The following is a 13,746-nucleotide window of genomic DNA, read 5'->3' as shown; positions in this document are numbered from 1 at the left end:
CTGGAGGCCTGATGCGTGGGACTGGCACAGGTGGCGCCAGACTGGTAACACACACCTCAGGGCGAGTGCGGGGAGCAGGAACAGGATACACCGGACTGGGCAGGCGTACTGGAGGCCTGATGCGTGGGGCTGGCACCGGTGGCGCCAGACTGGTGACACGCACCTCAGGGCAAGTGCGAGGAGCAGGCACAGGGCGTACCAGGCTGGATAGACTCACTGGAGGCCGGGTACGTGGGGCAGGCACAGGATATACTGGGCCGTGGAGGCGCACTGGAGGTCTCGAGCGTAGAGCTGGCACAACCCGTCCTGGCTGGATGCTTACTTTCGCCCGGCAAACACGGGGCGCGGGCACAGGACGCACTGGGCTGTGAATACGCACTGGCGACACAGTACGCAGAGCCGGCGCAGGATATCCTGGACCGAGAAGGCGAACTGGAGACCAGGAGCGCTGAGCTGGCACCACCCTTCCTGGCTAAATGCTCAACCTAGCTCGACAAATGCGGGGCGCAGGCACAGATCGCACCGGGCTGTGAATGTGCACTGGTGACACAGTGCGCATCACCGCATAACATGATGCTTGCTTCTTCACTCGCTCCCCACGGTAAGCACGGGGAGTTGGCTCAGGTCTCCACCCTGACTCTGCCAATCTCCCCGTGTGCCCCCCCCAAAAAACATTATTGGGGCTGCCTCTCGGGTTTCCATTGTTGCCGTGCTAGTGCCTCATATATTCGCCGTTCATCTCGCGCAGCCTCCATCTGCTCCCTTAACTGGCGATATTTCCGGGCCTGCCTCCAGGGTCCTCTCCCGTCCAGGATTTCCTCCCATGTCCATTTGTCCTGCTTCTCCTGGGAACGCTGCTTGGGCCTTTGGTGGTGGGAGATTCTGTCAAGGTTGTCGAAAGGAGAAGCGGACCAAAGTGCAGCGTGTGTGTCGTTCCACATTTTATTTATACTCTGAAACTATGCAATACATAAATAAACTGAATGACAAAAACAACAAACCGTGACGCAGAGGTGAAAACATACACTACTTGTCACAACATCCACAGAAGGGGGCGCCTCTCCTCGTTCGAGCGGCGCTCGGCGGTCGTCGTCGCCGGCCTACTAGCTGCCACCGATCTGTGTTTCAGTGTCTATTAGTTATGTCTGGTTTTTGTTTGCACCTGTTTTGTGTTTTGTCATTAGTGGGGGGGTTATTTAGTCTGTCTGTGTTTAGCTAGGATTTTGTGCGGGATTGTTCGTTGTTACGTGTGGTGTTACTTTTATTATCTAGGCATTAGGGTTGCCGGGCTGCGCCCCGTCTGCCTTTTGAACGGAGCTTCTTTTTGTCCATTTTTCTGACTGTTATGCTCCCAGCCGTATGTGAAACTTACCCGTGGATTTATTAAATTAAGATTGTTCCAACGGACCTCAGTCTCCTGCGTTTGACTCACTCCTTAAACTGTTCATTCCGCTCGTGACACTACTCAAAATAATCTCCCACAAACCCAGGTGGGACAAACATCAACTTAAATATGACCTCCAATTAGAGACAACGATGACCAGCTGCCTCTAATTGGAGATCATCTCAAACAAAGCCCAACATAGAAATACAAAACTAGAACAACCCAACATAGAAATACAAAACTAGAAAACCCCCGTCACGCCCTGACCTACTCTACTATAGAAAATAACAGCTTACTATGGTCAGGACGTGACAGGGAGTGGTCTGAGAGAGGGGCCTAATTGGAGGAGCCTAATGGGAGTTGTGTAACCTGAAAACTAGCTGTTATTGGCAGAGAGGAGGACAAACTCTTTGTTATTGGTATATTATAAAACAGGTGGGTCTAATCGTGAATGCTGATTGGTTAAAACCGCATTCCAGCCGGTGTCTATTTCACAAGTTACCACCAGCTAAATCTATGACGTTAAAATGGCTATTTACTCTGTTCCATCTGACTGTGCAATTCACTGTCTAATCAGCCCGGCCAGGCACTGTTTAAACTTGATCGCCACTATAAAAAGCATCTAGACACTCACATTTCTTTTATACTAACATTCAGTTTTCAACAGCAGAGATTTGTATTAACCTTGCTGTCTGTCTCTCCGACGTTTGCAACATTGTTTCAATATTCAAAGTGGATCTACAGATATTCCATAGTAATGAACGCGTCGGGGTGAGACAGACAGGCAGACAGACACCTTTTCCCAGCCAGTCGAAATCATGAATCAGCATTATTTTTATGGATATATGCAAAGAACTATCAATAGAAAGCAGGTAAAACGAAACAAAGTGCAGCTAATTTGCTGTCTTTCCAGTTTCAGTTTGAAGTGACTGTGATAGCTGTGTTATTGGCTAGCTCCCCTGAACAAGTGTCCTGACGAGAGAGCACATTTTCTACGCCAGGCGAAATCGTGAATCATTAGCTCATTGTTATGGATGTATCCAAATAAATGTCACTAGAAAACAGCTTAAACAGCTTAAACAAACGCAAATGCAGCTACTATGCTGTTATTAACTATAAGTTATCCAGCTAGCTAACAAGCAAGGGATAAAAACTCCCGAGTGGCGCAGCAGTCTAAGGCACTGCATCTCAGTGCAAGAGGCGTCACTGCAGTCCCTGGTTCGAATCCAGGCTGTATCACATCCTGCCATGATTGGGAGTTCAATAGGGCGGTGTACAATTGGCCCAGCATTGTCTGGGTTTGGCCCGGGGTAGGCCGTCATTGTAAATAAGAATTTGTTCTTAACTGACTTGCATAGTTAAAGGTTAAATAACATTATTTAAACATTTTTTTTAAGAACATTGCCAGCCAGTATAGCAATGGAACATTTAGAACGAACGACTGAGTTGCGTCCATAGATACAGAACAAAAGACTGAACGACTGGGTCGCATCTCTGGCAACTGAACCAATAGAACGAACGACCAGCTAAAGCCGGTGTTTTGGAGGATATATTGGCACGGTTCGTCTCAGGCCTGACAACACCCGTGCCAATATATCCTCCAAACACCGGCTTCTCGGGCATTATCACTTAATTAACTTATACCACCTGGTGATGTCACAATTTCACGGTATTATTCCAACCTCATAGTGTGGAAATATAAACTGAGTGTACAAAGCATTATGCTCTTTCCATGATAGACTGACCAGGTGAATTCAGGTGAAAGCTATGATCCCTTATTGATGTCACTTGTTAAATCCACTTCAATCAGTGTAGATGAAGGGGAGGAGAAAGGTTAAAGAATGATTTTTAAGCCTTGAGACAGTTGAGTGCAACTCAATATTAGGACAGTGTTCTTAATGTTTTGTACAATGTGTAAAAATAACACTGGAAATCACGTTTTTGACTGCACTGCCCCTTTAAGGATAATCACTGACTTTATGAGTGAAACAAATCTGATCATGATACTGTGACAGAACATTTTCAAATATTTTATTGCCCAGTATTTGTCCTGAAACTATGCTGTTTACATTAACTGTGAAAAAGTACAGTAATAACATTGTATGCTTTTAATCATGATAAACTGAATAAATATTTTGATAATCCAGTTTTAGATTAAATATTTGATCCAAAGTATTCAGTATTCAGCCAAAGAGATTTGTATAGCTTAGAGTGAGTAATAAGTTACGTATATATTTATTTTTTCAGTGTGGACTAAGATGAGCACTGTCTGTCTGTACAGTATGTTAGGCCATGGGTTTGATACTGTTTTCTTTTTTAACAGTATGTTAAATGTGTTATGGATTATTATTCAACACAAGCACCATCAGCTAGTAAACAAAAATGTTCTTGAGTATTGAACAGTATGATATATAGATTACAACCCACTTCTTTGTGGATCAATGACATCCCCTATTGCTTTTTAAACAAACAAAAAAACAAAAGATTTTACTTGAAATATATAACAAGATAGGCAACTACTCATGATAGATTATCCACTAGGTACATTTTCATCAAGCTTGGCTGGATTTGTGTTTCTGAAATGTCAGATACTGGTCAAAAGTTTGAAGAAAAGGATTAGGCATCAAACTCACAGAGGTAAGACATATTCCTGTCACAATAGTTGTCCCACCAGTCCCCATCATCTGAAGCCATGGCCACACAGTTCTCCCGCTTGCCTCCGTCCGGCTGGCTGGAGAGGAAGTGCTTGCGCCACTGGAAGTAGGTGACGCGTGTGTTGTCCTCAAACAGGTAGAGTCCCTCAGAGCGCAGGTCATTGATGCCCAGCCACACAGGCCAGTTCCCTGGCTGGAAGAAAGCCTTGACGTAGTCTGCCAAGGCCTCCTGCTCCTTCCTGTCCCGAGGCATGGCCATCCTTCCACCCCACTCCAGGCACTTCTGGGCTGCCCCTGCATACGTCTCATATGTGCGGTAGACCAGATAGCACTTATACCCCACCCGTCGGCCCTTCTGACATCCTAGGAAGAGGAGGAAACATTTCACCTTTAGTTTTTCATGATTTTATCATGGTTTTTCATCCTTCCATTTTAAAACATTTGAACTATTGAGAGTAAAAAGTTCAAGGGAGGTATGCAGAGTGCAGACATACCCTCCAAGCGGCCAATCTCCTTGCGGTTCTCTTTTGTGAGCAGCGATATCTGTTGCATGGTCTCCTCTACCTCCCCGAGGGTGCCGTCCAGCCGGGACACTCTGTCCAGCAGTTGGGTCACCTTCACGTCCAGGGTGTAGTGGCCCACATTCAGTCTGTGGATGGCCTGATCCATTGCTGCCAGCCTGGACACTGTTTAAGAGAAAACCTCAGAAGTTATGTCTGACAATTCAGCAATAATTTGTACAGTGTGTAGTGTATACTTTTGTTGAGTCTGTGCAGACATACAAATATAGTTGTATGTGTTGTCAAAGTCTGAGACAGGACTGGGCTCTTGCTCCTCCGGTAAGTCTTCTCTCGCCTGTTTCCCCTGAGTCTCTGGGTTCTGAAGGAAACAGTGGGGGTAAAACATTTGCAACCAATACTCTAGCTCCTCCACTGATTTCCATTATAGTGGGACTGTTACACTAAATACCTCCACTAAAAATACACTATAGTTAAAAAGACATAGAACTAGTCTAGGGGTTTCCATGCAGTAATGACAACATAATAAACATGTTACACTACTCTATTTGAGTTTATGTGCATCTGGAGAATTCATTCCATTCTTACTGCGCTAACAATGTGCTACTATACCGCCTTAACTGATTTTATGTCTTAGCTCAAAATCTTCAAGCGAGTACAAGTCCTCACCTCAGTTGGTGTTGCATTGAAAGGATCTCCATCTTTGGTGCCGCTGTCCAGATCAGTCAAGCTGAGTGAACACATACACAAGATGATGACTAGGATGGCTGCTATTCCCATTTTACCCTGTAATAACTTTGGTTGTCCTCGGTATCCCTCTGTCGTGCCCCCTCTCTCTCAATCTCACTCTCTCCTGTCGTTCTGACTTGTCATGGGCGGGCCTCCCCAACAACAGGAAACCTGCTTTTCCTATCACCTCCCACTTTCACGCTTTGTGTTAACAGTGCACTTTTACAGAGGTGGACCTTTGGTGGCACGCATGTTCCTATTAATACAGTCCACTTTTATTACGGCGAACATGAGGATTTGCCAGTGTAAATAAATCACAGTAGTAGAGGCAGTGGTTGTGGTGAGTAAATTTGCAGGGAAAATGAGAGAGTCAATGTATCCCTATGTGCTGAAGTCATGGCAGACAGGAGGAATGCCAGTTAAAATGCCACAAAAATCATACTTTCCATTCCACAGGCCCCAGGACTTGGACATGAGCTAGCTAGGTCTGCTAGGATGTCTGGGTGTGGCTACTGCCAGACACTGAAAGGGCTGAGTGTGAGGCAAAACTGAAATTTTCATACAGATTGCTGAGGATAACTGTACAACGCAAAAATAGGATGTGCAGTATCCTCCATAAGCATGTTTTTGACAGTACACTTGGAGTAACTTGACCAATACAGACATACAGTACATATTAGTCTGATGCTTTGCTGGTTTTAATTTTCCATTTTATCAGGGTCTGCTCAGACGGTTCATTCTCTATTTGTATATTTGTGAGATGTTCTCAATTGAACCAATATCTCTGCTGCCACATTGTGGACTGATATTGTCACTGAATCAAAAAAAATGACAATCCCAGAACAATGACTTCATTCTGTATAATTTATTTGCTTTGAATCTAGGTTTTCAAAATGTATGAGTGCAATATAGCATACAGTAAATATAATTTACATACAAAATTCTGTAAAATAGTACTCTCTTGTAATGTAAAATGGTTGTAGATCTATATTGCAAGTGGTATAAATCACTTAACATGCTGGCTTTCTAAACATACCGCTTTGAGTGCTTCTCATTAGTGTATACTACAGTAATGCTTAGCACTAGTACGAGGTCAGAGTAATAAAGGTAAAGGTAACAGCTGGAGGGTGTGGGTTCTGGCAGTGGGGAATCAAAAGCATACGTAGTGAGATATGCCATAAAAAGCCATTTAAGATAAATAGACATGGTCAGTTCAATTGTTGGCTTTCCTTAATACATGTATTAAAATGGTCATCACAATGGTCCTTCTAGTGTTGAGTTGATCCAGTCACTCAATGGTGTTACTTGAAGCCGCTGTTACCAGTTGTCAAGAAAGTCAAATCCGGTCTTCAGGACGTTACTGCTGGTATTAAACTGGTAGGAGAAAAAAAAAGAACATTCAATTAGAACAGTACAGAACACAACATGAAGTAAATGTACTATGTAACAACATGTAATACAGAGTAATTAGACTGTTACTACACAGGTAAATGCTGTTGCCAATCAGTATCAAACCACAATGGGTTGTTCACCTGAGCGAAGGTGGGACTGGTGGCCAGTTGCGACTCAGACTGAGCAGCAGCCTTCTCCTCTCTGTCTTTGGCAGTGTTGCCTGAGTGGGCAGGGGAATTGGTGGGCAGCCCCGGGGATTTATTGACCAGCCCTGGAGTGAAGACGTCCTCCACTGTGTTGCTGACTGAGGGGAGGGTGCTCTGAGCGTGCTCCCAGCCAGCCACAGTGGATGACACACTGATAAGAGCAGGGGTAGGAGTCACACTCATAGGGGTCACACTTATGGCTGCTGGGGGTGGGACACCGATGGGCACAGGGGGAGGAGGCGCAGGCGGCCTGGAGGATCTCTGCGAGGTCACCGTTAGCGGGGGTGGGGTCTCCTCTGCCTCCTTGGGGGTGGGCTCCTGACGAAGGTAGGAGGGCAGTGGCTTCTCCCCCTTCTCCAGGGACTTGATTTGGCTGGGGGTTAGGGATTGGAAGTCTGTCTGTTCACCCTCCAGCCTGGATCTCTCAGCACTGATCTTCCAGAAGGAGGAGGACTCCTCTTTCCTGCCCAGGCCGAGGCTCTCGCCATTGGACACCTTGCTCAGCTGGCTGCTCTGGGTGACATTAGTTGGCTTGTAGTTAGCTGTTGAAGAGGAGATGCCCTGCACAGATTCACCTGTTGTCAGGCTGAAGTCCAACTGGCTCTGTAAAGAGAGAGGAGATAGTGTGTTGACCGAAAATAAAATGTGTACTGTAGCTACATCAATTTAAGGTAATATTGTGAATGGTAGAATACAACATGGGCACGGTCATACACACCTTGGTCTCCCAGGAAAATGGGGCAGAGTGCTCATCTTGCCAAGTTATGTCCTGAAATTGAACAAAAACTGATGTTGTTTTCATCAAAGTGTGATGATTAGTGACAAACCACTACTCTCTTCACATGCAGAAACACTCTGCCACAGCCAGGTTAATGGACTATAGGACTATACTAGCTGGCTGAGTGTTTTGATAATCCTGTGAATCAATTGACAGTAAAACAAAAATAGCTAGTTTCCCAGATTTTCCAAATCAGACAGAGCATGTTATCATACAAATGCCCATCCATATATACCATGGGGAAGACCATGTTGAAAAGTGCCATCTGATCCATCTCGATCTCTTGCATTGTTTTGTTACTGGTATGACGTTTACCAGCCCAAATCTCGGTCGTGGTTAACTAAATTCGTGTGTTAGCCATTTTAGCTAGCTGGAATCATGCGAGAAAACGTAGATCATTATATATGAAATAGATATGTGACTACCAATGCAAATCGGGTAAAGGTCCATACCTCAACACCAAAATGGACAATTTTCTGTCCGGTCTGAATGAGCAATTTAGGATAACAAATGACTTCTTCTCGGTCAACCTTATGCATAGCATATCGAGCACGAATATGTGGATCCATCATTCCATTGTCGATGGCGCTGTCTTGTTCATTCGGTGTCATTTTCTCCCAATCGGGTCCATGTCTCTCCTTGATGTTCTCCCTTTCTTGCATTATTTTCCTGGCCATGGAGTTAATGGAAGAGAAATACTCCAACTTTTTCTGCTCCATCCTATGGCCATCGCCCCCTGCCATAGTCGCAGCAGCCATTTTTCGACCAGCTGTACAGCATTCCTGAGCGTTGAAAGGGAGCGGTCATTGATGACGTACGAATGTGAAAATGATGGGCGCGTTCCTCTGCCTAGGTGTTGCTGGCGCATGCCAAATATTACAACGCCTGACTTGGTAGCTATTTTAAGAATCAACTAACACCATCAAATGTCATAGCAACCAAGATAACGGGGAACTCACCGAAAAAGAATGTGGTCAAATGATGACGTCAGTCATCTTCAGGTCGGAAAGTTGGAGCTCTAGAAAGATGCCCTAGTTTCCAACTTGGAATTCCCAGTTGGGTGGCCGTTAAAAAAAAAAATTCCCAGTCGGAGCTAGTTTTTTCCCCCCCGAGTTCCCAGTTGTCTTGAACAAACTAAAGTCATACGTCTGAGATTTCCGAGTTCCCAAATTATTTGAACGCGGCATCGGTCAGTCTATGACACAGTCGACGACTTAGCCGTAATCATTGGTTGATGCAACAACGTCTGAGCAGGGGAACGCGAACACTCATTTCACTCATGTGCAGCCATATAATTAGAATAGGCTACTATAATGTTCATGAACCTTCTTATGATGGGATAAAGGTCAGACATTTTCGTCAGGGAGTTGGTCAAACACAATGATTTATATAAACCCTGGATTGTTGATGCTATGTATTGGCCACCGAGAGGCTTTGAAGCCACTGATCGATCACGTAGGCACTCCCTAGTGTGAGCAGTCCTCCATAGGAGTTAATGGAAATCTACAGTATTTAAATTAAATGTTTCAAGGACAAAATTCCATGTATTTAAGTATTTTTGTTGTAGTGGGGACAGTAACATTAGTACTCTCAAAAATATATACTTTAAAGGAAATGTTTTTTGTATATTTATTCATTTTAAATGTGTGTTTAGCTAACATAATATCATTTAAAAGTATGCATTAAGTGCCTGTAAAAGAATAAACGTGTCAAAAACGAATGTAGACATTAATAAACGCTTTTTACAATTGAGGAGGAGTGATGATGGCTGCATGTTGGCTTCAATACAGCTCCCCCTCTTAGTCATCAAGGGTTTATACACACCACTGGTCAACCATGGTTTGCCAGTGTTATGATAAGATTACCCAAAGTCCTACAGATGGCGATATTGAGTTATTTCATTTTACCGTCCAAATGGAATGTATGCAGCCGGCTATACACTCCTTTCATCCATTAAGGCTGTGAAGGAGTCGATTTCCTCCTTAAATCGATTTAATTAATGGCTCACAGTTGGGGAAATATCAGGGGAAATGCTTACGGTCTTAATAAAACAAAGATTTCCACCACCATTTTCTGACAACTTCCGGATGTTGCACACCGACAGTGTCATTGTATTTTGGTACACCAGAGGTACATTCATTTCCAATGAAACGCTGCGTTTACCTTGCAGCATTGCGCTGCATAAATTGGATTTATCGAACGTATGCAAACTGTATGCTTAGATGGCTTGACAGAAATGGTAGCAGAAGGTTAATGTTGAAATTTTGTTGCACGCATATCAAGATGATGTTGTGTACCATTCTGCGCAAAAACACTGTCGCTGTGCTGTAGCGTAGTGGTGGAAAAATCCAAGTGAACACTCCCCCAACTCATAATTATGACTAGGAAACTCGGGTATGATCTCTGGACCCTGATCTTTCCCACATTCTGAAATCTGAAATCACCTACCAGGGCGGCAGGTAGCCCATCAAACGAAAGGTCGCTAGTGAGCAAGGCACTTAAACCTAATTAATGTTGCAGTTGATAATGGCGAACCCTGGCCATGACCACACTGTCTGAGGGTGTCTCTGGGAGAGTGGGCTATGCAAAAAAATCGATTTCCAATAGGAGAAATATAAGCACCCACCAAATTATTATTTGGCAGAATGGTTATTGCGTTCCATTCGTGCTCCGAGGCACTTGAACGCTCCAAGTCGTTCCTCCAATCACTCCGTCATAACGTGAACGCGTTGTTCACGATGACTCATGGAAGGTCATGCCACGTGACGTCTTCTATCATGTGTTCAGTTTGTCATGTGATTCACCCAGTTCCTGCTAAGACTACCAGCGGACGTTTGCTGTATCATGTCGGACATAGTGCTCTAGTTTATAATACTGGATACAAAACATGCACTCGCTTTGCAATTGTAACAAGGCTGTGCCTTGGAAAACAGTAATGTTACTTGTTTCGATCACAACGGTCTTTGTTACATTTCCCTCCGGCACAGCGGGTTCTGATGTCAGCCTCTGGTACCAAGACCTCTGCAGGTATAGTATGGAGGCACCGCTCACTCGCGCATTCTCATGACAGTAAAGAAGAGGGTATAAAGCTTCTATGGAAATGGGAAGGGTATTTAGCAACAAACGCAGCTTATACAGTTCATTTAGAGTGGTACAGAACAATGGTATATATATGAGGATGGAAACAGTATTGTGTCTCCATTGTCAGATGCTCCTCATCTGCCGTAGCCCCTGAACCTGGTTTTACAAGGCAGTTGTTTGGATAGAAAGGTGGTGTGTAGTCAGTTGGCTGACCGCGGTATTTATCCAGAGACTCTACTTGTGAGAACATACGTCTTAAAATAGAACTGGCATCTGGAAGAGGTCGGTGGATAGACCGAAGCGTCACGAGTTGTTTGTTTGGAAAGAAAATTTGTAGGCTAATGTTATGTACTAGGTTAAAATAATAGCCATATGGTGATTCATTTCTGAGTCATGAAAACGTTGCTGTGATCATATTTGGAACTGCATATTATTTTTTATTTTTTTACTATGTTTTTTGAGGACGCATAGATAACTAAACAGTACAATGTTTATGTTTTATGTAAACATTGAGATGGTGTGAATGATTGCAAATGTATTTCAACAACTATTATAATTTTTTTTTCTTCTGTCTCCTTGTCCTACAGTTACAAATGGGAGGCTATAGACCAAGACAACAAAGTAAAATACACACTGAAGCTCTGTGACTCCTCACCTCACACCGGATGTGGGGCCGGCAGTGCTGTCTGTGCCAACAACCTCACCAGTCAAAATAACCAGTCAGTGGGTGAGTATAGTTAGGGACAAGTGTTTTCCCTGACAATGTGACCTGGTCAGTACCAACTGGGCTCTGGCCCTTGTAACCTATTACAAGGCTCTGGAGTTTTTCCCAGTCTGGTAACTTATGCTCAGGGAAAACTATTGGCCCTAATTCCAGTACAGGGCCCTGCTGCTGTTAGGAGGATGTGCTAAGGGTTCATTAAGTGAGGTTGGCATCTGAAGATCTGGCCTGCTGATTAGGCAGAATGTTTTGCTGCTGTAGAATAGATCACTGTAGTAGATGCTGCTGCCAGGACACAGTGGGAGTCAGCAATAACACCATAAGCACCCCGAAGTAAGGATGGGCCTGAAAGGATTCCAGTCAGATGCCAGTCAAGTCAATGTCCATTGATTCAGTTGATTTGTTTCAGTGAGGTGTTGGTTTGATGCTGTTTCGTGAAGAGACACAATTTGTTATAAAATACAAAGTTTGCATTATGATTTGGTGAAAGGTCACTGATTAGGGTCTGGTCAGTCAAAACAAAACTTAAAAAGGTAGACAAACTTTTACTGGGAGTTTATCTTATCAAACTGTTCTTCAATGATGACACATTTTCTAGAACTATTTGGTAAGGTATGTCATTAAAATCCCCCAACTGAAAAACAGGAGCCTTATCCTGAGCTTTTGCTGTAAACAGAGGAAGCACTGATATCAAACTAACTGAATCACACTTAATACTTGGCTTTGCTTCACTTTAGTGCTGACGTAGCTAAGCATTTCAGAGAAGTGGTTTTCCTTGTCAAATATAGGCTAGCTGTTTTCGCTATACATCTTTTGTGGTTTACCTGGACTTATTCATAATTTTTTAAGCTCAAATGAATGTGCTCAAATGAATCTGCGTTGTAACGTGGCCATGTCAGAGAACAGGGCTACTGGACTAGACTATTCCATAACATGATCATCACGATAAGTCCCGGCCCGGGACACTTGGCCATGACCTTCACTCATTGCCTAATCTGTGTTTTGGTCGCGCTCAGGGTGAAACAAAGTCAGGTTATGATTAAAGTCTACATGAGAGAAATGCCTGCAGCTGGTATTACACCCTGGGCTCAACTCAACAAGCTCTGACTGTCAGAGTAGGATAGGAAGGGGTACTTGTGACAGATCTAATGCTGATAACTAGCAACTAACCAATGTCTTTTGTGTTGGAATAATCAAAGGAGGTTACAGGTGACCCAGAGGAGCTGCCTGTTCACATGACTGTGCCTTTACGCTATGATAAGCATGGAACAGACAATTTGCAATCATAGAATTGCTCACACAGCTTTCCTCTGAATTCAACCAGGCTGCTTGCATGCAAGCAATTGACCTTGCATAATATGTGTTTGAATCTTCCAGGTCACCTCTATTGTTTAGTAATTTATGTTACTGGGTCAGCTGAGTAGCAATTTATCATCTCCAGGTTCTGCTGAATAGCTTTCATTTAGGCCATATAATAATTATATATATATATATATATATATATATATATATATATATATATATTGCTCCATTTAGCAGACGCTTTTATCCAAAGCGACTTACAGTCATGCATGCATACTGTAGATATCTAATGATATAAGAGTAATAAAGCATGGTGCATGAAGGGAATTAAAATAGGACTTGTAAGTGTGACAGTGTTCACTAACACAGCAGTGGATTCAGTCTCTGGTCAAAATACAGTAAAATCAATGAAAGCTAATAGCAGTGTCTGTTTATTCAGTGCTATCTGGACAAGCGATAGTACAATATAAATGCCCTACTTATCATTACATAAAGCTTTGCTGTTGGTGCTGCACCCTAAACCTTTTTACCTCACTCTGAGAAGATGTTTTTTCTGTGCAAAGCAGTTAGTCCTTGCTGGATTCTGCCGCTTCAAAACACAATAACAGAAACCCCAGCCAATGTGGTTAGAGGGGAAAATACAGTGTCTTTGAGGTAATAACTGGTCAGAAAGTTTGTTCTCTCTGCTCTGTTCTCTCTCTCTCTCTCTGGTTGGAGTTTAGCTGTAACTGTAAGTATGGAGCCTGCCCAGGCGCCAGGCTGTTGGCAGAGCAGACAGAGACAGGCAGTGTTGTCCAGTAGGTCATGCTCCCATGCTGTTTATCTGTCTGGGCTGTACATGGCCAGACAGCTCAGCAGAAAAATGGCCTCGACTACTAACCCTTCCAGACCCTGTGCCGTAATGCTTTGACCCCACCGCTGTAGGGACTGGGAGATTTGGTGGAGGCTTCAGATTCAGCTGAAACCTGTATTAATCATCCG

General features: G+C 43.8%; 3 protein-coding genes across 4 annotated transcripts in view; 1 reads left to right on the top strand and 2 right to left on the bottom strand.

Annotated features, from left to right (window-relative positions):
• Positions 1–3,398: 3,398 nt before the first annotated feature.
• LOC106571541 (C-type lectin domain family 11 member A) lies at positions 3,399–5,438 on the bottom strand. The gene is made up of 4 exons (XM_014144699.2): positions 5,226–5,438; positions 4,821–4,917; positions 4,533–4,724; positions 3,399–4,401 (listed from the first exon to the last, which is right to left on the bottom strand). Exons 1-4 carry the CDS (start codon positions 5,334–5,336, stop codon positions 4,001–4,003), a joined length of 801 nt encoding a protein of 266 aa, XP_014000174.1. The 5' UTR covers positions 5,337–5,438; the 3' UTR covers positions 3,399–4,000.
• A 697-nt stretch (positions 5,439–6,135) lies between these two features.
• Positions 6,136–8,473, bottom strand: LOC106571396 (uncharacterized protein C1orf198 homolog). The gene is made up of 4 exons (XM_014144439.2): positions 8,114–8,473; positions 7,602–7,652; positions 6,818–7,486; positions 6,136–6,659 (listed from the first exon to the last, which is right to left on the bottom strand). Exons 1-4 carry the CDS (start codon positions 8,417–8,419, stop codon positions 6,603–6,605), a joined length of 1,083 nt encoding a protein of 360 aa, XP_013999914.2. The 5' UTR covers positions 8,420–8,473; the 3' UTR covers positions 6,136–6,602.
• A 1,967-nt stretch (positions 8,474–10,440) lies between these two features.
• The window catches only part of LOC106571395 (cation-independent mannose-6-phosphate receptor), a 44,697-nt gene continuing 41,391 nt past the window's right edge, over positions 10,441–13,746 (top strand). For both annotated transcript variants that reach the window (XM_014144438.2, XM_014144437.2), the window contains exons 1-2: positions 10,441–10,688; positions 11,330–11,469. In XM_014144438.2, the coding sequence (XP_013999913.1) occupies positions 10,549–10,688; positions 11,330–11,469 (280 nt within the window). In that variant the 5' untranslated portion in view covers positions 10,441–10,548. The remainder of the gene's footprint in view (positions 10,689–11,329; positions 11,470–13,746) is intronic.

Source organism: Salmo salar, chromosome ssa15, assembly GCF_905237065.1.
Source record: "Salmo salar chromosome ssa15, Ssal_v3.1, whole genome shotgun sequence".
Lineage (NCBI taxonomy): Eukaryota > Metazoa > Chordata > Actinopteri > Salmoniformes > Salmonidae > Salmo > Salmo salar.
The sequence above is the reverse complement of the archived record's forward strand: the minus strand, read 5'-3'. Positions and strand labels throughout refer to the sequence as shown.

What these genes read in the sequence shown, in the direction of transcription:
- LOC106571541 (XM_014144699.2), bottom strand. Translation starts at nt 5,336, where the DNA reads ATGGGAATAGCAGCCATCCTAGTCATCATCTTGTGTATGTGTTCACTC. An exon ending in TCAATGCAACACCAACTGAG is followed by an intron (nt 4,918 to 5,225) that starts GTGAGGACTTGT and finishes TGTTTCCTTCAG; the next exon opens with AACCCAGAGACTCAGGGGAA. An exon ending in GGAGATTGGCCGCTTGGAGG is followed by an intron (nt 4,402 to 4,532) that starts GTATGTCTGCAC and finishes TCCTCTTCCTAG; the next exon opens with GATGTCAGAAGGGCCGACGG.
- LOC106571396 (XM_014144439.2), bottom strand. Translation starts at nt 8,419, where the DNA reads ATGGCTGCTGCGACTATGGCAGGGGGCGATGGCCATAGGATGGAGCAG. An exon ending in CATTTTCCTGGGAGACCAAG is followed by an intron (nt 7,487 to 7,601) that starts GTGTGTATGACC and finishes CTCTCTTTACAG; the next exon opens with AGCCAGTTGGACTTCAGCCT. An exon ending in CCAGTCCCACCTTCGCTCAG is followed by an intron (nt 6,660 to 6,817) that starts GTGAACAACCCA and finishes TTCTCCTACCAG; the next exon opens with TTTAATACCAGCAGTAACGT.